At 44.8% G+C, this 23,405-nt stretch overlaps 1 protein-coding gene across 3 annotated transcripts in view; it reads right to left on the minus strand.

Annotated features, from left to right (window-relative positions):
- Positions 1 to 23,405, minus strand: part of efhd1 (EF-hand domain family, member D1) — a 64,260-nt gene that overhangs the window by 21,786 nt on the left and 19,069 nt on the right. For 2 of the 3 annotated variants that reach the window (XM_049576835.1, XM_049576834.1), the window contains exon 2: positions 20,990 to 21,137. In XM_049576835.1, coding sequence (XP_049432792.1) covers positions 20,990 to 21,137 — 148 coding nt within the window. Of the gene's footprint in view, positions 1 to 14,224; positions 14,513 to 20,989; positions 21,138 to 23,405 lie in introns of those variants that run through there. The other variant, XM_049576833.1, reaches the window with a different exon arrangement.

Raw genomic sequence — 23,405 nt, forward strand, 5'->3', positions numbered from 1 at the left:
GGAACGATGACTTTGCATAGCTTCCACACAGTGTTAGTCTTGTCAGTTACTCCATTGCCATCTTTGTCTCTTTTAATCGGAAAGCCAAAATACTGCCACACAAATGACCTGTATCCCGTTGGAGGAGCATCCTCAATTTCGACCTCATTCGACTCCATTGTTCGGCGGTTTGAGGGCTAACCAAGGAAGTTGGTGCTAATGTTAGCTTGCCGTTTGAACAGTGTCGTTGTCGCAGCATGCACTGTGACCTGGCTGTGACTGCACAGTTCCCCGGATGTAATTTTTTCGTTTGGTTTTCGTGCTGCTTGACCACCAGATGGTGCTGCCAGCCTGCCACCATAGACTGTATGCCTGCCACACACACACTAAATGATTTATATAATTCACAAATCATGTGGCAGTGCCATCTAGTCTTCATTTCGCGATCCATTTTTTTGAAACTCGATGCACGTTCGTCACATTTTGTATCGCGATATTTCATCAAACGATATTTCGTCCCATCCCTACTATATATGCTCCCAGTGGTAATACTTTTATTTGTATGAAAAATTATCTGAACAAAAATGCATTTGAAATGTGGAGGAGAAACTGTGGGTATAATTAACTCAGATGCAAGATCAGAAGAAACATATATAGTGACACCACCACCCCTGGAGCATCTATCAGATCTATATAGTACATAGTTTGTGAGATTTATTTCATTATCTGAGATTATTATTTAGCCATGTTTCAGAAAGTGTGATGATGTTAGGCTTATGTAGGGCAACCCATACACAAAGTAAGTCAATTTTAGGTACAAGACTCCTGATATTGAAGTGAATGATTTTTAATCCTTTAGTTTCATCCATTTGCAGAAGAGGGTTGTAAAGATTACAAGATTCATAGACACATATAGGCTACACACGCACGCACGCACGCACGCACGCACGCACGCACGCACGCACGCACGCACGCACACACACACACACACACACACACACAGAAAGAAAAACAAAACAAAACGCATAACAAATACAGCCCTCAAGAACAGCCCAGCAACCCCAGACACCATATCCCAGAGTATTTCCATGAGTAAACCAGACTTTATATATACCATCTATTAAACTCAAAAGCCCAGTCTAAATTAATTATGAAAATAAAAAGAAAGCGTAGTTCACAACAGAAATAATTGACAGGCAGCGAGTAACATTAACAGCTAGGGGCAGAAGTGCTACCCTAGCCGGCGTTAACATGCCAAAGAAGAAGAAGAAGTAGCCAATCAACAGTCAGCACGAGGGCAGAATGTAAACAAAACATTGACAACTGAGGTAGATTAATAACTGTTGCATCAAACAACAACTAAAGCAAATGAGGAAAAAAACAGTCGCACCTCAAGCATCACTATCAGGGCAGCTCCGCCGAGTCTTTTGAAGAGGAAAATATGAAAGAGCCAGTTTGATGAACTGACGGTTGAAGGCTAATTTTGTGTTAAGTTTAGCCGCAGTATCATCGCCTTACCTCTGCAGGTAATCATAATCCCGGAGAAGATGTGGGGGACATGAAGGCTGCTTCAGCGTCTTTATGGCAGTTGAAATATTGCTGTTTGCCATCAACACAGCGTGCAGGGATAGAGGAGAGAGTACTTCAAAAAGATCATGAAGTTTGCATTTCACAGGATCAAAGCTCCGGTGCTTCCTCGTCAGATCGGAACTGTAGTCCGGGTAAATGTGGATGCGAGACCTGTTCTATTCCAGCTTCTTTTTCTCCCTTGCAAGGCGAAGTATTTTCACCTTATCTTGGAGATACAGAAGTTTGATCATGATAGGCCTAGGATTGGCTCTGCCACTTGTCGGACAGTCAGAGAGCGATGGGCCCTCTCAATGATCAGAGGAGCGGTGAAGTTGTTATGTCCCAGAAGCTGTGGAATTAGCTGAGACATGAAGCCGATGATATCCGTATCCTCAGCGGACTCATGCATCCCAAGGAAGCGGAGATTAGACTGTCGGCTTCGGTCTTCCAGGTCATCAACCTTGTCCATCAGTGAGGAGTTGTCTTTTTCCAGGCGTTGGACTTCAGCAGAAAGCTCATGTATGTTGTCCTCATTCCCCCCATGTGCTGCTCTAATAGATGAACTTGCTCTCCCAAAATAGAAAGAGAGATCTGAATGTTAATCAAAGTGCTTTGAGAATGTCAGTCTTAGTTTGTTGAATGCTGTCTCACAGAGTTTGAAGTGCGATATGGTGGTCATCCATTGTGGCAAGGACGCCAAAAGCAGTCAGATACACCGATATTTTAGTTGCTTAAACTGACTTACTTGCTCACTATACAAGTATAGAGGCAGATCAGATAAAAAAATTTGTGGATCAGGCTGAAGGAGAACCTGTAAAGCTACCAAAGTTGCAGTAATCAGACTGGCAATTGAGACGTGTTCACTCACGCTGCGGCCATCTTTTTCGATATTATATTTGATATATTTAAATAAGCAGAGCGCTGGTTTTGTACAAATCCAAATCAGACTGGTCCTTTTTCACAGTGCATCTTCTGGAAGCAAAATATAAACAAAATTGTACCTTAGATATAGGCTAACAAAAAATAAACATGACATTACAGAATGCAACCAAATGAAAACAGCATTTATTGGGTACATATCATTGGGCAAATGGCATATGTTTCAGTCTGTCTCTGATCCACCACTCTTTCTTTTCAGCATTGCTGTTATGATTGTCTGAGTTGATGCTGGAAAGGGACAGGGATTCAGTCAGGTAGTGTTTATGACGTAATTTTTGGCTATCATGTAAATTATTTATTTTATTTTTTTATATATATACTTTATTAAGCCCCCTGAGGGTAAATTAAATTTTTCATCCACTGTGTGTTTTTATCTATAGGCCATCTAAGGTTAACACAGGTTTTCTTCAAGAATGGTACTGGTAAATGGACCTCCGGAAGTGCAGCTGCAGATGGCAAAAAGTGACTTCGCTCAGAGGAATGCACATCCATCAAGGAAGAGGTGTGGAAGGCAGCCTGAACGGCGCACTGCTACGGCAGGTCAGATTGAAGGGACCCACAGCCAGGTAGAAAAACACAGTGCAGCAGGACCCAACAGTGTGGCCTGTTGGCCAAAGGCAGGAAACCAAGAGGAGTGGCACAGAGAGAGGTTTGGAGAATGCCCAGACAAGCAAGCCACAGCCTTGACACAGAAAGGACGGAGGGAGAAGCACTTCGAAGAGCTCCTATACAACAGACGCCAGCCTTGAAAAGTTGGAACGCAGTCCCAGAAAAAAAAACAGGCCTCCAACTTCTGTGGGATGAGCTCAAACAGAAGGTGGCAAAGCAATGCCGGGCAGACCAGATTAGGAGGCGGAGGAAGAGAAGGGAGAAGGAGAGGAGAGATTTCTTCAAGGATCCTTTTAGGTAAGCCCGTCAGCTGCTGGAGAAAATGCAAAGTGGGAAGCTGGTCAACTCCAAGCAAGACCTAGAGCAGTACGTGAAAAACCAGTACAAAGATGCAGCCAAAGATACACCACTTGGCTCGCCAGGACACATTCCACAGCAGGATCATCATCACTGAGTATCCTCTTTGACACCTCCCCGTGGAAGGTCCTAGAGGTCCTCCAAGGGCAAGGTCAGCCTCAGCACCTGGGCCAAACAGGCTACCTTACAAATTCTATAAGAACTGCCCGCAAGTGGCCAAGATTTTGTGGAAGCTCATGAAGGTCGCCTGGAAAAGGAATCCATCCCAGCTGAATGGCAACAGGCAGTAGGAATAGTCATTCCCAAGGAGCAGAATTCCAACACCATCAACCAATTCAGGAGCATTGCCTTACTGAATGTGGAAGGGAAGGTTTTCTTCTCAGTCCACCTAGATGAGCTCACAGGGTGGGCAAGAATGAAGATCAAGCCTGCAAAGTCCTGGAGTCTCTCGATCAATGAAGGGGTGAGGTGCGGTAGGACAGTGTTCACGGCAGGAGGAGAGAAGACCCCACTTCTGACAGAGCAGCCAATCCAAAGTCTGGGCAGGGAGTACACTTCTGACCTCTCCAACAAACAGATGGGAAGGGCTGTGCAGAAGCAGCTGACCCACAGCCTGACAAGGATTGACAGCAGCCAACTCCCCGGAAACTGAAGCTGTGGTTTTACCAATTCACACTGTTCCAGCATGTGATGAGGCCTCTGAAGGTGTGGGAAATTCCATTGACTTGGGCCAGCAGGCTACATGGCATCACCAACACCTACATCAGGAAGTGGTTAGGCCTCCTTCGCTGCTTCTCAGACACAGGTCTCTTTGGCAAAAAGCAGTGGGTGTCCGAACAGGCCACAAGTGGAGGGCCCAGGTAGAGGTGGACCAAGCTATCAGCAGGCTGAAGCACATGGAGGTCATGGGGAGAGTGCAGGAAGGCCGGGCTGGGTTTGGCTGGGGAGAACCAGTCAAGTTCTGGTCCAAAGCCTCTAGGAAGGAGAGGAAGACCATGATCATGGAGGAAGTACCACGGGTGGAGCAGGAGTGCTACCTCATCAAGGCCATGTCCCAGGGCAAACAGGGGGTGTGGACTCAGTGGGAGGACACAATCCAAACAGGCATGGCTCAGCTTCGTGGTGAGGGCAGTGTATAATACCCTTCCCTGCCCACAAAACCTGTCGCAGTGGTTTGGGGGTGAAGAAAAGTGTCCCCTGTGCAGCAAAAACAACATATCACTCATATCACAGTCATTATAAAGGCTACATACACATGCTATATCTTTTTTTTTTTTTCAGGACAATCTGGGCTAACCAGATTTGATGGATGGAGATATGGAGATATTTGCATCTCGAAAGCCGGACTACAAATGTGGATAGACAGGGAGAAACAAGCACGCGCAAGCCTAAGACGTGGTAAGATACGATATTCCTCACTACATGAAGTGACTGATAACAAGATCTGTATCATGAATTGTGAAGAAATTCAGGTTTTTATTTTGTAGACAATTAGTCTGGATTTATAGCACGATAGGATGACAGCACAATGATGTGTGTGGTATCATTGGAAAGCTCTGCTCCTGCGCTTTCATGTGATATGCGTGGCATTTCTGTGCGAGCCTACATTCGCGAGTAACCCATCCACGAGTAATGTGTGTGCAGAGCTGTATGAAAGCTGTGTTATACATAATTTTAGTGTAATTTTATCATTTTTTTCGCTATGAAAACATTGGACTTCCGACAAGTGCTTGGTCTTGTCGGAAAGCTACAATTTCGCTGTTTCACGTGATATGCGTGGCTTCTCGCTATGACGCACGGTCGCAGAGAAAATCAATAGAGAAGAACAGGTGTGAATTTGGATCCACTATGCGTTGTTCTTGCCCATAGGGTTAAAATCACTGCTGGAGGACTGGGAGATGCGCATGGGTCTTGGCAAGCAGCTGGTCTTCCCTGACAAGATCGTGCAGACGACCCTGAGGAGATATTGTGATGTGGTCCATAGCTGCCAAGCAGGTACTTATCATCGAGCTGACTGTCTCCTGGGAGGAGGGAATACCAGCAACACATGCACTTAAAGTGGCTCTGAGCTGGCTGCAGAATGCAGAGAGGCAGGCTGGAAAGCATCCATCCACCTAGTGGAAGTTGGGTGCAGGGGCTCAGTGGGCAGGTCGGTTAACCAGCTTCTCCAGGCTGCTGGGACAACAGGCACTAGTCTGCAGAGGGCCATCAAGGAGCTGGCAGAGGAGGCTGAGAGAGCTAGCTACTGGCTGTGGCTATGGAGGAGGGACAGTGTATGGGGCCAGACACCCCAGTAGGGTCAGCTGCAGGGAGTGGCAGGGAGACGTCCCTAGACAGCCATTGGCCCCCACCCGGAGATGTACTGGCTAGGGGGCGAAACATCAGTGAAAGGTGGCACCAGCTGAAGACCCTGCAGCTGACCCAAAGTGACATGTGGCACCTTGTATATGGAGTTAGAACAGTCTCAAAATGAATAAATGCACACAGAAATTAATAAATGCACAATAAAGAATTCACAAATGTATTTGGGGATTTATATATATTTATGACTCAAAACCCAAACACATTTTCAATGCACACAAAAATATGTTTCATTCCATATATAACTAAAAGAAAATAAACATATAAAAAATATGATTTATGAACATATTTTTAATGTATTTGATGTCAGATGTCTCACTCCTTTACAGCCAATCACATGAGTGCCAGAACGGGTGTTTAAGTGTGGGTGAGAGGAGCGGAGAGGACCGGCAATGGTAACGAAACCTGGGCTTGTAACTCTAATCTAATTACTATTACTAATTAATTTCTCTCATTTTTGAAATTATAACACAATACATTACTCTGTTACTAAGCCTCGGCTTGGAAAATTAAATGGTCCTAAAACTGCGGTCCTGAAACTGCAGCCTCCGGTACTGCAGCTTCACCTTACTCCCACCTGAGCACACTTTAATTAGGTCATATAACACCCCTTGTGGGGAGGCATTCATGTGATTGGCTGTAAAGGAGTGAGACATCTGATTGGCTGAAAACGATCCCTCTTAGAAATGCAGGGAAGTTTACAAATTAAAAGCACTTTGTAAATGCAGGTTTGACAGTTCATATATAAATGTAACAACCTCCAAATATGTATTTGTTGAAAATTGCAAATACTTTTACATGCGTACATTTGTGAATTTCAATTGCACATATTTAAAATAAGAAATATTTGTGTGTCCATCACAAATATGTTTATAAATCTTACTTTTTATATGTGGATTTTATATATATATATATATATATATATATATATATATATATATATATATATATATATACACACATAAGTATATACATAAGTATACATAAGTTCCCAAATACATTTGTGAATCCTTTTTTTGTGCTTTTATTAATTTATGTGTGCATTTATTCATTTTGAGACTGTTCTAGCTCCATACTTTGTTTGGTAGCTTTGGCCACCAGTGTATGAATGTGTGTGTGTGAACTGGGGTAAAGTAACTGGTAGTGTAAAAAGTGCTTTGAGTAGTCAGATGACTGGAAAGGTGCTATACAGGTGCAGTTCTATTTACCATTACCATTACCATACCACCAACAAGGCAACTGCCGCTCACAGGATATTTTCTCTTTTTCGGACCATCCTCTGATGTAAACCCTAGAAATGGTTGTGTGTGAAAATCCAAGTGAAAGTGGCTAGTGAGTATATATCCTGCATATCTACTAAGTGTTTCTAGAGGGTTCATTAATTCAGAAAATGAATTAGAGGGTTCATAATCATCAGTGTACAGTACCACCTTGTGGTCTTCTTCATTTATGGAGATACCTTTGATGCTTTCTATGCCAGAGGCTCTATATAGAGCGCAAAAAGCAACACTGATACTGGGCAATTGTTTTTTAATATGATCATGTCTGAAAGGTATCTGTTTATTTTTATCCAGGATGATAGCTTACTAAATAGTGTGCGTATGCCCTTTAGAAAGTTTTGGTGTATGCCAGATCTCTCAAGGACTTTATATACAAAAGGCCACCTCACTGAATCAAAAGCCTTTTCAGCGTCAAGACTGATCAAGGAGGCTCCAAGTTTGCAGAATGTGGTATAATAATGTAATGATTGCCTGATGTTGTCGTGAGGTTGTCGTTGTGGGACAAAGCCAGCCTGGTCTTTATGTAAATGCTTGGGAACTATCTTTTCCAATCTTTTGGTAAGAATGGCAGTGTATAATTTATAGTCATCATTCAACACAGATGTTCACCTATAAGATTCACATTCTAATTTGTCTTTTCCTTCTTGAAGGATACTCCAGATTACTGCCTTACTCCATGATGGGGACATTTTAGCATCCATTAGTTGTATTGCACGCCCCAAGAAGGCCTGGCATTTACTTAAAAAGCCTTATACCCCTTGGCTGGAAAGCCTCTGGGCCAGGTGATTTATTTGATTTAAGCCTGGTGATGGCACTGTTTAGCTCTTTCTCAGTTACCACAGTTGTTAATATTAGGGTTTTTTTTACTGATAGAACAGGTTGTTTGAGAGAGTTAAGGAACTTGTAAATTTGTTGCTCATCCTCTTAAGTGTGGTTGTTTATACACAGACTTATAATACTTTTTTAAACAATGTCTGTATTTCATCTTGTTTTTACTGTATAGCCTTGGATTCTGGGTCCCTTAGCGTTATCCACTCTTTGTTTTTGTAGCTTTATGGCCTGGATTTTGAGCCTGACTTGTAGTATGTCTGCTTTGTAAATAACATTTTTTTCAGTTTCATGTGAATATAACATATATTTCATTCCTAATGTTCTTTTTTTTTGTTAACAAATTTAGTTTTTCTTCTCTTTTATTCTGCAGCTCAAGATCTTTTCAGTAGGAGAAAGCCCAAATAGTGGCAGCAGCAGCTGGCAGTGAGACTTGTCATAGTGGCCATATTAGTGACAGCTGCCGGTGTTTGGGGCAGCTGCCACTGACCTGCCACTGTTAGTAGGGTACGGTATGACCTTAAAGGCTAAAGAGAATCATCAAGGAAAAACTTTAGGAAGTCAGGTGGTGTAGTATAAAGAGTGACAAGGTCCATAATACATTTAAACTGAGATTGGGTTTCGCACGTCAGGAAGAGTGTGATTTTGTAAGTGTTATAACTTTTTAAACTTAAGTAACGTGTATGCCAAACCACATGTTTTGGAATACACGTTACACACTGTGATGGAGTGAAGCATGTCTCCATGTGGATACATATCCACCGCCTTGCTCACTGTGATGGAGTGAAGCATGTCTCCTGTCTGTCCTACCAGGAGACCTGAGGTGTGTTAGGAGGTCGTCCTGGAGAATGTGATCCATCACGCTGTCAACTAATTATATGTAGCACACTAAGAGGAAGACCGTGACTGCTGTGGATGTGGTGTATGCCTTTTCGGGATGCACTCTGTATCCTGTAAAACTCTGGATCCAATATATATTATAGATATTAGATATTGACTGACTGATTCAGATTTTACAGTAGCTGGTATATGCCGGCTTTTGATCTGTATTACCTGTGGTCCGGCAGATGAAAATATTAACGGCCAAAATGTCCGCAGCAGGGAAATTTGCCAAATCACAAAATAAATAAATAAATAAATAAATGAATAGATGAACAGCATAGGGCGGCACGGTGGTGTGATGGTTAGCACTCTCGCCTCACAGCCAGAGGGTTGCCGGTTCGATCCCGGGCGTGGGAGCCCTTCTGTGCGGAGTTTGCATGTTCTCCCCGTGTCAGCGTGGGTTCTCTCCGGGCACTCCGGCTTCCTCCCACAGTCCAAAGACATGCAGATTGGGGACTAGGTTAATTGGTGCAATAGTCTGGCGACCTGTCCAGGGTGTACCCTGCCTCTCGCCCAATGTCAGCTGGGATAGGCTCCAGCCCCCCCGTGACCCTCAAGAGGATGAGGCGGTTAGAAGATGAATGAATGAATGAATGAATAGCATATTAAAAAGCCTGTATACTTAGGTGACGGCATCACACATCATATTCTCCAGGAGGACTCTCAACACACCATGGTAGAACAGACTGAAGATATGCTTCACTCCACCATGGCAAGTCAAACGGTGGATAGGGGGTTTGGTGGTTCACCAGGCGGTCCTCAAGCTTGGGATTTGTGAGCCCCAGCCCAGAGCTCCGTGGCTGGCTCTCCGATCTGCAGAAATAGTTTTGACGTCTTATCTATTTTTTCCGCTAGCCGCGGGTGAATCTGTCGGGAAAACACACTGATTATCTATACAGTAAAGAATATAAAGGCTATATTAGACATGATATAAATTATCTGATTATGACAAATGATAAAATATGCCCCCCTTGTTTCCATTTATTTGTCAGACGTGACGAAACCGACAAGCGGACACACATGAACACACACACAGACACATAAGCAGACAGACACAGAGCTCTTCATGTGATTAGAACAGAGCAGAGGAACAGAATCTATTGCTAAGCAGCGCAGAGAACTGCACTTCTTGTGTGAACAGCCAGGCACCTGCTGACAGGCGGATGCATGACAACTGACATATTGGGGTGGCGATGACGTTTGGCGCACCCAGTCCTTTTCCTCCTTTACCTCTGCCACTAAACCTGTGATTAGTTACTCTAATCAATTAAAAAAAAAAAAAAAGAAGAAGAAAATAAATAAAACATTTCCCACAGCCCAAGCCCTAACCTGACCCGGGCTTTTCCACCAGAAGTGGAAGCTATCTGCCATCGCTACTATTTGGGCAACAAAAGAGGAAAATAATAATAAAGTATGGCATACAAGTTCATTTAGAGAAACATTTATATCACAAATAAAATCGCATTGCTGTTCCTGACATGTGAAACCCAATCTCAGTGTAAATGCATTATGTTCCTTGTTGCTTTTGAACCCCACAAACAGTGGCAGGTCAGTGGCAGCTGCCTCAAACAATGCCTAAATCTAAATCTTAAATTGTTGTACTTGTATTTATCTTCCGAAATGTTCTCCCAAATTGTCCTTAACAGAGGTGGGGGAACTCAAGTCATATGACTTAACTCGAGTGTGACTCCAGTCACAAATTTGAGGACTTAAGACTTTCTTGAATAACATTGATGTAAGACTCGTCTTAACTTTGACTTGGTATTCATGACTTGGGACTTGACTTTGATTTGAGACAGATGACTTGAAGGACTGACTTTTTTAATTCAGCTCTGGATTTTATTCTATCTATCTCTCTTCAACACAAAGTAATAATCTATTATTAAATATGTATCACGAGGGTGTGAGCAAAAAGTATAATGACGGCCTGATGGCTAAAAGTCTCTCCAAAGATCTAGGCCTCTAGTTTCGCAGACCGGGCGAGGCGGAGGCACAGCGCACCTGCGCTTCACCAACTGGGTGTGGCCAGGCGAATTTTGCAAGTTTGGCACACCATGCCCGCTGGTGCAGCTACTCCTCTTTCCCACCTCCGTCCCTCCTACGTCCGCAAGTCGGAAAGAGGGAGGAGAGAAGGCATGGAGTGGGTTTTACACAGCCGATTCACATCACTCCAATCAAATGAGCCCCTCTCCTCGCCCTTAAATGCGCCGCGCAAAGGCATAATGAGAGTTTATTCAATTCGCCATGGCAGAAGAGAGCAGCAGCATCAGATGGCCAAACTTCTCCCAGGAGGAAACTGATGTTTTGGTCCGGGAGGTCCAAGCTCGCAGTGTCTGAATATACGGAACTGTGAGCAGACCTCCATGGGCTGATGATGCAAAGGTAGCCTGGGAGGAGGTCACCACAATTGTAAATCAATATTGCGTTTCTCTCGTGCGGGCACTCTCTCTTTCTCTCTCGCAGTGTCACTCTGTTTCTTTTCTTTTGACTTTTCTAAGATGACAGATGCTAAATATATACTCCCTATCTGATGCTGTGGCTATTTGTGGTTGGCTGAGAGGGAAGTAAACTCATTAGTTTGCAGCTGTGTTAATCAAATCAGGTTGGGTTTCCATTCCAAAACATGCCAAAAGTGTCAAACGGTGCCAATCCCCTTTGATCTGACATCAGATGTGACGGGACAGTTGATATAGAGATACATTTATGTGCTGACTGCAGATAGTTGCATTGAATAGTGGTTTTTGTGGGTATTTATTGCGTTGTTAATGTGCCTGACATTCTGGAAACCTGCCTGTGAGGTTTTGGCGACGTGTGCGCACTGTCTGCCGGTCAGCCAAACTTCCACTTACACCGACTGCGCTCCGTCTGTGCTGACAGTAGACCTGGTTTCAGCTGGCGAGCATTTAGCGCACCTTCGGTGAAGTCTTTTGGCACGAAACTGTCACTGCGCCAAGCTGGATCTGTCAACACCTCCCCCTGCTGCGCTGCCACACCCATCTCAGCGCACCTCGGTCTGTCAAACTACCAAACTGAGCGCGGCTCGGGTTGCACTGCTTGAAACTAGCTCTGCGCGGGGTTCGTCACCCTGTGCCGTGCCGGGAAACTAGAGCCCTCACGTATGGAGCTACATTAGGGTCAAAAGTTTTGTACTTGAAAAAACAAAATTTGAAACTGAAAATTCATGTGTTGATCTTGAATTTTGAAAAATACAACAATGTATTCAAAATAAAAATAAGTGTATGAAATGTTTTTTCAGGTTAAATATAATTTTGATTTACTTTGGTAATTCTTTTGAATAAATAATTTATTTTCACTTTTCATTTACATACATATTTTAACATTTGAGGTCTTTTTTTTCAGTTGCATGTTTTATCTTTTCAGATTCAGATCTTATTTTTTACAATTTCAAATCTTATTTTTTCACTTTCAAATCTTTTTTTCAGGTTCAGATCTTTTTTTTTCACTTTCAAATCTTTTTTTTTTTTTCAGTTTCAGACTTTTGACACTGATGTGACGTTCGGGGCGTGGAATCATGAGTGACAGTGCCTTCAGGGAACGTAGGAACTAAAAAAATTCTGACTCAACACTTATATACACCATATTCATGTGATTGACAGTGTAAAAATTGATGCCAGTGACAAACTTCCATTTAGAAATCTGTTTTAGACAGTACTGAGCACCAATTGCGGTATAAGAGCGATAAATTATGCCAGATTTTGCAGTTCAACAGCCACATTTTAAGTGCTGATATGTCCGATTTCCACTTGCACTGTTAACGCAGCGTAGTGTCCACTTCACTTGCGATGATGGCGTCCGCACCGACCGGACGCCACAGTAGTGTATATAAGTGTTGAGTCAGAATTTTTTTAGTTCCTACGTTCCCTGAAGGCACTGTCATTCATGATTCCACACCCCTCTCAGTTGATGCCACGCCTCCCACGCCACATCAGTGTCAAAAGTCTGAAACTAAAAAAAAAAGATTTGAAACTGAAAAAAAAAGATCTGAAACTGAAAAAAAGATTTGAAACTGAAAAAAATAAGATTTGAAACTGTAAAAAATAAGATCTGAATCTGAAAAGATAAAACATGCAACTGAAAAAAATAAGACCTCAAATGTTAAAACATATATGGAAGTGAAAAGTGAAAGTAAATGATTTATTCAGGGCTCCAGACTGTGCCTAATTGGTCACATTTTGGAGGCCGTGCGACATAGTTTTTTAACTAGGAGCACCAGCGCCACTTACATATCCACCCCTCTCCCCCTTTTTCTTTCTTTTTTTAATTTTTTATTATTGCATTTCATGGAGGAGCAGAAACGAGAGTCTGTGTGTGTGTGTGTGTGCGCCTGTCATGTGTGTCTCGATGTGCACTGCGAGGCAGGGGGCGGGGGGGGGCGCCAGTAACCATAGCAACGTGCAGCAGTTTTAGTACGTGCGCACTGTGCGCGGGGTTAGACAGAGAGGGGTCACAGAGCCGGTGTCGAGTGGAAAGTGCTGTGTCGTTTGACCATAAAGTGACGCTATGAAACGAACTATAGATTCGTTTTTCACAAGAAAAAATAATCCAGAAACTCCTGTCGGTCCTGTGCCAGTTTCCCATACTTCCGACGACGATAGTTCAGAGGACGAGTCAGCAGGTGATGTCGCAGCACCGAAAAAGCCAAAGCCCTATCATTTCCAATAAGAATGGCTCACTGAATTTACATGGTTGAGATACTGTAAAGACAAGAAAGTGATGTCCTGCATATACTGCTCTCAGTGCGGTCCGAAATTTGCGGAGAAAACTAAATTTGCCGACACGACCACACACTTCAAACATGAAACGCTGGTTAAGCACAACAGCATCAGGCATAAATTATGCAAGGACAGATGCAATGATGGAGCAAAAGCACCACTGCACACATTATTTAAGAGGCAGGGTTGTCTGTGTTTATTGCTAAATTATCATTAATGCAGTTAATATAGACAAAATTATGAATATGTTGTGTCGATATAGATAGTGCTCCTAAATTTTGTGCTGGTGCTCCTAAAATTTTCAGTAAGGAGCACTGGTGCTCCTAGTGGAAAAAATTAGTCTGGAGCCCTGTTATTCAAAAGAATTACAAAAGTGAATCAAAATTATATTTAACCTGAAAAAACATTTCATACACTTATTTCTATTTTGAATACACTGTTGTATTTTTCAGAATTCAAGATCAACACATGAATTTTCAGTTTCAAATTTTATTTTTTCAAGTACAAAACTTCTGACCCTAATGTAGCTCCATACTAATGTATCCAGGTCTATCATTAGTACAAAACTCCATGTTCTTTAGTTTTTCGTCTTCTGACGGACTGAGGTGTCTCTCTTGCAAGAGCACAATCTGTTTTCAATCTCTTTTCATTTGCTTAGCTGGGTTTGATACCCTTTCACACTGAATGAATAAACCTTAAGAATCAAAACGTGTCTGAATTTGCAAAATGACTGTATGCCATCAGTCTTTTGGCGAAGGGGAATCCCCTTCTAAATTCGTCAAGTTTTTCCTTAAATAGAGGGCGGTGTTTTTTCTTGGGTTGCTCTCTGGACCAGATTCCTGATCTTAACCCTGGCTGCTCTGTCTCCCCATCACCTGCCTGGTAGACAGGAGTCTCCTCTTGGTCCATAGCAGCAGAGGACCTCGCAACAGTAATTGAGAACCTCCGGAAGCCAAATCCCTCATCACCTCTGTCCTGGAACAGACAGGCGCCATCATCATAGAAGACCTGCAGCCTTACAGGAAACTATGTTTGAATGTTTTTTTTTTTTTTTTTCAGCCCTTTCTTGGGTTCAGCATACTTATCACATTTCTTAAGCATTTCAGGAGGGAAGTCATGGTCAACATAGAAGCATAGATTGTTGCAGAACACCTCTATTTTCTGTCATGCTCTCCTAAGCACCTCTTCTTTCATCTGGTAACTCCCAAATCTGACCACTATAGATCCGGGCCTTGCTTACAAGCTGATGGGCTTCGGTACCAGCGCTCACTGCGCTGAGCTCCTTTTCAAGGAGAAGGTCGGCTGTGTGGCTTTCAACAGGTTATCCAGAAACTCAACCATGTTGGTGACCTCTTTTTCTTCTGGTATTCCGTAATTCTTAAATTATCTCTCCGCGCTCGACCCTCCTGGTCTATTAGCCTGGCCTTCAGATTAGCTTTGTATTGCGTTAACCGCTTGAAACACAGTGTCCGTTTCATCAATTCTTCCCAGCCTGGCCTTGTTCATACTTCTTGTTTGCTCTCTTTAGTTCTCTTTTGATGTCTAAAAGTTGTTCTCCTATTATTTCTTCTGAACTTGTGCTGTGTGATAAACGATAATTATCCCAATACAGATTTCCTCGACAGAGATATTAAAAAAAAGTTTGATAAATCCTCCATATAATTAAACCACCCATATGCCCATTCGAGTGCAGCACAGGCCGCGTATTTCTGTCCGAACCCGACCGAGCCCGACATTATCTAATCAATAAAGCACTGAGTTTGTGTCACACAGTTACAGGAGACGTCTGTGTTTGAGACGGGAGCGGGCGACGGGAGGCCAGAATCAGAATCAGAATCAGAAATACTTTATTGATCCCCAAGGGGAAATTATTTATGTTACAGGTACTCCTTGCAAGAGAGGAAAAATTACGTGAAAATATAAGAAATTTAAACAATAGTATTAACAAATATATAGTTAAATAAACAGGAATTATTAACAAATATAAACGTAAATACATATATATACATATATATATGTATATATTGTAAACTGAACAAGATTATTTACAGAAACAGAATATATACAGTCAGGGTGAATGGGGTTATTGCACAAGTTAAATTAAATTATTGCAGTGTGTGAAAAAGTCTCAGGGCCACTCAGAGGAAGGAGTTGTACAGTTTGATGGCCACAGGCAGGAATGATTTCCTGTGGCGCTCAGTGGTACATCTTGGTGGTATGAGTCTCCCACTGAAACTACTCTTGTGCCTGACCAGCACATGGTGGAGTGGGTGTGAGACATTTTCCAAGATAGTTTGTAGCTTAGACAGCATCCTCCTCTCTGACGCCACCATCAGAGAGTCACACTCCGTTCCCAGGTCCGACGCTTCCAGCGAGGAGAGAGGGAGAAATATAACAAAATAAGATAAAATAGGAGACGCCTGTCTCCCTCTTTTATTTAATTTTCAGCGTTTAATCAAGGCGGAGGCGGGCGGCCCGCTTCCAGTGAGGGGAGTGGTAGAAACAAACAGCCAATGTGTGTTTGTGTTCTGTTCAGGTGTTGTCACATAAATAACAGTGCCCAAGCATGAATGTATATAAGTATTTTTTATTACATTGTTGTGGTTAATTTTAATAGTGTTACTGTAGAAATCAGAGAATCACTTTTTGTTGTTATATATTCTCAGGGAGATGATACAAGCTCTAAATCTGAAATACACACCACACACAAATGTGTATTTTCATCTAATTTTACTGTGCAACAGTTAGAATCAAGTTTTTGTATTTGTATGATTGCATTTGTGTTTATTATATACTTGTTTAAGTATAGCAAGTATAATGAATATGATGTAGGAATCGGTAAGGAATCGGAATCGTTAAAATCCTAACGAGTCCCAACCCTATAGAGGGTGCAGTAATGCACCTTAAACACCAACTGCCACTTAACAACAACAGTAGTAGTTGTAGTAGAAGAAGATGATGAGACTGGCCACTAATGCGTTATATTGTTACAACAACATTCAATAGCTGTATAGTCAGCTCATCTAATGCTGATGGTAAGTCAGTAAGTTAATTAGAGCAATGTAGCATAACCTGACTAAAGGTAAAGAATTAAATTTTCAAACATTTCCTCATCTGTAAACATGATTTGTATCTGTGATTCTATGTTACTTCGCAACGTCATCAAAGTCAGTAATTTTTTTTTTCAGTTAATTTATTGTCTAGTTTCTATACCCGCTTTTATCAATGTTATCATTTATTCATCACACAATGTTTTATCTGGTCTTAGCCGTGTTATTCAGTGTTTATTTTTTATTTGTTTTTATTGATGTTGTTGCCGTCTTTATCTTGACAGTGTATACTATTTTATCTTGTCGTGTAAAGCACTTTAACTGTGTTTGAAAATACATATTACACAAATTAAGTTTTTTATTATTGTTATTATCAAAGTGCAGGTTGTGGTGTTTTTCCAGTTAGTTGAACAAGGTATTTGTGTTGCTTTGCAACACAGACAAGTCTTGGGCTCTTTGCAAATTATCCGTTCTCTCGTACTCGTACTCGTCGTCCTCTGCTTATCCGGGTCCGGGTCGCGGGGGCAGCAGCCTCAGCAAGGAAGCCCAGACAGTCCTCTCCCCAGCCACTTCCGTCAGCTCTTCCGCGGGAACCCCGAGGCGTTCCCAGGCCAGCCGGGTGATGTAGTCCCTCCAGCGTGTCCTGGGGCGGCCCCGAGGTCTCCTCCCGGTTGGACATGCCCGGAACACCTCCCAAGGGAGGCGTCCGGAAGGCATCCTTACCAGATGCCCGAACCACCTCAACTGGCTCCTCTCGATGTGGAGGAGCAGCGGCTCTACTCCGAGTCCCTCCCGAATGTCTGAGCTCCTCACCCTATCCCTAAGGCTGAGCCCAGCCACCCTGCGGAGGAAACTCATTTCGGCCGCTTGTATTCGCGATCTCATTCTTTCGGTCACTACCCAGAGCTCATGACCATAGGTGAGGGTTGGAACGAAGATCGACCGGTAAATCGAGCTTCGCTTTCTGGCTAAGCTCCCTTTTCACCACAACGGACCGGTTAAGCGCCCGCATCACTGCTGACGCTGCCCCAATCTGCCTGTCAATCTCCCGCTCCATCCTACCCTCACTCGTGAACAAGATCCCGAGATACTTAAACTCCTCCACCTGAGGAAGGACCTCCCCCCTGACCTGGAGTGGGCAATCCACCCTTTTCCGGCTGAGGACCATGGCCTCGGACTTGGAGGTGCTGATTCTCATCCCAGCCGCCTCACACTCGGCTGCGAACCGCCCCAGTGAGAGCTGGAGGTCACTGTTCGATGGAGCTAGGAGGACCACGTCATCCGCAAAAAGCAGGGACGAGATTCTCCCATCACCGAACCTGACACCCTCCACCACTCGGCTGCGCCTAGAAATTCTGTCCATAAAAGTTATGAACAGAACCGGTGACAAAGGGCAGCCCTGGTGGAGTCCAACCCTCACCGGGAACAGGTCCGACTTACTGCCAGCCACGCGAACCAGACTCATGCTCCTTCAGTACAGGGACTGGATGGCCCTTAGCAAGGGGCCACCCACCCCATACTCCCGGAGCACCCCCCACAGGATGCCCCTGGGGACACGGTCGTAAGCCTTCTCCAAATCCACAAAACACATGTGGACCGGTTGGGCGAACTCCCATGCCCCCTCCAGCACCCTGGCGAGGGTAAAGAGCTGGTCCACGGTTCCGCGTCCGGGACGAAAACCACATTGCTCCTCCTCGAACCGAGGTTCAACTATCGACCGGACCCTCTTCTCCAGCACCCTGAGTAGACCTTACCGGGTAGGCTGAGTGTGATCCCCTGTAGTTGGAACACACCCTCTGGTCCCCTTTCTTGAAAATGGGGACCACCACCCCGATCTGCCACTCCAGAGGCACTGCCCCGATGTCCACGCAATGCTGCAGAGGCGTGTCAGCCAAGACAGCCCTACAACATCCAGAGCCTTGAGATATCCGGGACGAATCTCATCCACCCCCGGGGCTCCGCCGCCTCGGAGCTGTTTCACCACCTCGGCGACTTCTGCCCCAGAAATTGGACAACCCGCCCCCGAGACCCCCGTCTCTGTTTCCTCACTGGAATACGTGTTGGTGGGATTGAGGAGCTCCTCAAAGTATTCCTTCCACCGCCCGACAATGTCCCCAGTTGACGTCAGCAGCTCCCCGCCCCCACTGTAAACAGTGTGAGCAAGTTGCCGCCTTCCCCCCCTGAGGTGCCGGACGGTTTGCCAGAACCTCTTTGGAGCCGATCGATAGTCTTCCTCCATGGCCTCACCGAACTCCTCCCATGCCCGAGTTTTTGCCTCCACGACTGCCGCCGCCGTGCTCCGCTTGGCCCGCCGGTACCCGTCAGCTGCTTCCGGAGACCCACAGACCAACCATGCCCTGTAGGCCTCCTTCTTCAGCCTGACGGCTCCCCTCACCTCTGGTGTCCACCAGCGGGTTCGGGGATTACTGGCGCGACTGGCCCCAGCAGCCTTGCGGCCACACCTCACAACCACCGCCTCGACAATGGCACAGCGGAACAAGGCCCATTCGGACTCAATGTCCCCCTCTTGCCCTCGGGACGCGGTCGAAGCTCTCTCGGAGGTGGGAGTTGAAGATCATCTGGACAGGTTCTTCCGCCAGGCATTCCCAGCAGACCCTCACTGTTCGTTTGGGCCTGCCAGGTCTGCGCGGCGTCTTCCCCACCATCTGATCCAACTCACCACCAGGTGGTGATCAGTTGACAGCTCTGCTCCTCTCTTCACCCGAGTGTCCAGAACATATGGCCGCAGGTCAAATGATACGACTACAAAGTCGATCATTGACCTGCGACCTAGGCTGTCCTGGTGCCACGTGCACCGATGGACATCCTTATGTTTGAACACGGGACCCGCACAGAAGTCCAATAACTGAACACCACTCGGGTTCAGATCGGGCCGTTCCTCCCAATCACGCCCCTCCAGGTCCCGCTGTCATTGCCCATGTGAGCGTTGAAGTCCCCCAGCAGAACAATGGAGTCCCCGGTTGGGGCACTGTCCAGCACCCGTCCCAGGGACTCCAAAAAGGGTGGGTACTCTGAACTGTTGTTCGGTGCATAAGCACAGACAACAGTCAGGACCCGTTCCCGACCGAAGGCACAGGGAAGCAACCCTTTCGTCTACTGGGGTAAACCCCAACGTACAGGCAGAGAGTCTGGGGGCTATCAGAAAGCCCACCCCGGCCCTCCGCCTCTCACCCGGAGCAAATCCAGCGAAGGAGAGAGTCCAACCCCTCTCAAGGACTAGGGTTCCAGAGCCGGGACTATGTGTCGAGGTGAGGCCGACTATATCTAGCCGGTAACGCTCAGCCTCTTCCACAAGCTCTGGCTCCTTCCCCGCCAGAGAGATGACATTCCATGTCCCAAGAGCCAACTTCTGTAACCGAGGATCAGACCGCCAAGGCCCCCGCCTTGGTCTGCTGCCCAATCCACATTGCACCGAACCCTTCTGGATCCCTCTACGGGTGGTGGGCCTGCAGGGGGACGAACCCATGTAGCCGGTTCAGGCTGGGCCCGGCCGGACCCCATGGGCGAAGGCCCGACCACCAGGCGCTCGCCCACGGACCCCAACCCCAGGCCTGGCTCCAGGGCGGGGCCCCGGTAACCCTCTGGGCCGGGTACACATATCCTTGATCATAACCATCATGAAGGGTCTTTTGAACCGTTCTTCGTCTGACCCTTCGCCCAGAACCAATCTGCCATGGGAAACCCTACCAGGGGCAAAATGCCCCCGACAGCATAGCTCCTAGGGTCATTAGAGCACTCAAACTCCTCCACCACGATAAGGTGACGGTTCTCGGAGGAGCTACATCCTACATCCTAAATACTTCCAAAAAATGGATGCTGATAATGAACAGATGATTTCCATTTTGCCAATCTGCAGTTGCAACATTCAGGAAAGTTGCCGCTGCAGGGTGCACAAGTACGGGCATGACAGCCCTTCAAAAGTGGAGGCTGGCTGTTAGTTCAGATGGAACCTGATTTGAAATGCATCAGAGTTTTCTATGAGTGCAGTATGCACTTTTAACCTCAATTTTGCAGTGTTGCATGATGAAATCAACATATCAAACGTAATTTCGGGGAGCCAAAATTGTGAATGTGATTCGTCAAAAATGGTGCAACCCTACTGTGTGCCATCTATGTCTCTTCATTATAAAATTCAGCCATATTCATCACACTCTCCTTACACACTTGCACACATTAACATCTGAACTTTACTTGTTACGTGAAAGTCTAAAAATGAACCACAATTGAGCCACAAGTCAGTGTTCCCATACACAGGGTTTAGTGGGTATATGATGTGAGTGACTGTCTCTCTATTATCCAGCATTTTAAAATGATGATAGAATGATGATATTTAGCTACTTCAACATGCTTGAAAATGGACACAGTGAAGTCACACACTCACTTCTCTGAAGCTCAGCTTGCCATCAAAGTCTTCGTCCACCTCTTTGATCATGTTCTTGAGGCCCAGGTGGGTCTGTGGAGCTCCAAGCTTCTCCATCATCAGCTTCAGCTCCATCAGATCAATGAAGCCATCTTTACCAGTGTCATACCTACAAACAACAAAACCCAAGCAGTATTCATTTAGTGATGTTCCCATGTTCCGTCCGTGTCCTGACCTGTCATGTGTTCTAAATGTACCTTAAAGGGATATTGTTCAAGGTTCTAATACTCCTGTCAACACGAGAGTGGAAAAATATGCTTGCTTTATGCAAATGTATGTTCATATTATTATTGCAACAATGACAAACACTGCCCAGAATATTCTCCAGAATAGCCTCAAAGGTACTGCATGCTCAAGACAACAAGCACACTCTGTCAATGCGCTGTCATATATACACACACACACATATATATATATATATATATATATATATATATATATACACACACATACATACACAATATATACACACATATACACACACATAATAGAGTAATACACAATATATACACACATATACATAACATCTTGAAACCCTCCGTGACGTTTTCACTCGCCTGCGTAACGCTTCCCTCACACTCAATTTGGCCAGATGTGAGCTTGGGAAGGCTGTAGTTACCTATTTTGGTAAGCAGGTGGGACAAGATTGCATTAGTCCTGTCTCCAAAGTGCAGGCCATTCTGAATTTCTGAGCTCACCAAACGCACCGTGAACTCCGCCATTTTTTGGGGATGGCTGGGTACTACTGGGCATTTTACAAAAATTCTGCCGATGTGACAGTTCCGTTGACGAGCTTAGTGAGTCCTAAACACCCGTTTAAGTGGTCGGAGGAATGCCAGTCTGCTTTTGAGGTTGCCAAAGCTCTCCTCTGCAGTGCCCCTGTGCTCGCTGCTCCCAACTTCACCTGTCTGTTCAAGCTGGAGGTTGATGCCTGTGCGCATGGAGTGGGCACAGTGCTGCTGCAGGAGGATGGCATTGACCGTCCTGTTGCCTATTTCTCGAAAAGTTCAACAAACACCAGCTCCAATATAGTACCATCGAGAAAGAGGCCCTGTCTTTGTTGTTGACCTCGACCAACAGCAGAGGTCCCTATTGTTTTTGGTACGCTTATTATTAGGGACCTCGGCTGAAGGGCAAGGACCATATTGTTTTTGGTGCGTTTATTATTAGGGACCTAGGCCGAAGGCAGCTATTTGCCCTTTCAAAGTAAGATTTCACCTCAAAAATACTCGTCTTTCAAAAAGCATCTTCTCCTACACTGTTTATCATATCGGCTTAAAACACGCACACATTACAGGCCAACTCCTGCTAAACAAATCTTCTTCATAACTTTGTCATTAATCGAACGGTTTGGATTTTATAGGCTCTTACAGGTGACGTCTTAAAAAACCTCCAGACGATTTTCACGCCACCTAGACACACTGAAATGGCAGCTGCGGCCCATAGGAATGTCATAGAAAGACAGAACCAAAACTGGCTTGTTTGTCTCATCAAGCCCTACAAATCACGCACTGACACCCCTGACCTAAATCCAGCAGAAAGTGAGGAATTTGTCCTTTCAAAGTAAGATGTCATTTTTCAAAAATTCTCTTTCTCAAAAAATAACTACTCCTACACTGTTTATCCTATCGACTTAAAACATGCAAACCTGCTAAACAGATCCTCTGAACAACTTTGTCATTAATGGAACGGTTTGGATGTTATGCCCTCTTAAAGGTGACATGTCTCAAAACCTCTGGACAATCTTTGTGCCACCTAGACACACTAAAATGGGCACTGTGGCCCATAGGAATGTCGTAGAAAGATCAAACCAAAACTGGCTTGTTCATCTCATCCAGATCTACAAATCACTCACAGAAACCCCTGACCGAAATCCAAGAGGAAGTGAGCGATTGCCTCTGAAAATAACATGAGCAAATGTGGAGAAATTGTCAGCTGTGAGCTAGACATCGGCGTTCAGGACAAGTGTATCTCTCTGCTGGTATGCTCAGATTGACGATTGGTCCCAGGGTTTGGGAATTAAAGGGAGGAGTTAGAGACATTTCAAAGCCACCTCCATCTGCCTGCTCTCACACAGCTTCTCTCCCTCTCAGCAGGGGCGTAGTCATCATTTCAGAAGTGAGGGGGACAAATTGTTCAGAGGTCTATTGAGTGATTTATCATCCTCTCGCATTCAATTGCACCTCTCCTTAGTGGCTAAAGAACCACATAACCACAAACAGCCACAGTACAGTACCAGGGGACCGACTTTAGTTCTTTAAAATTATTTACTATCAAAATCTAAAGTTTTAGCAAGCTGTGAGCTAGAGTGGAGAGGGGTCTTAAATCGTCTTAAACTTTTGTCTTTAACTGTCTACGTGAGCTGGAGGCTGAAACG

This window comes from Epinephelus fuscoguttatus, linkage group LG5 (assembly GCF_011397635.1).
Source record: "Epinephelus fuscoguttatus linkage group LG5, E.fuscoguttatus.final_Chr_v1".
NCBI classification, from domain to species: Eukaryota; Metazoa; Chordata; class Actinopteri; order Perciformes; family Serranidae; genus Epinephelus; species Epinephelus fuscoguttatus.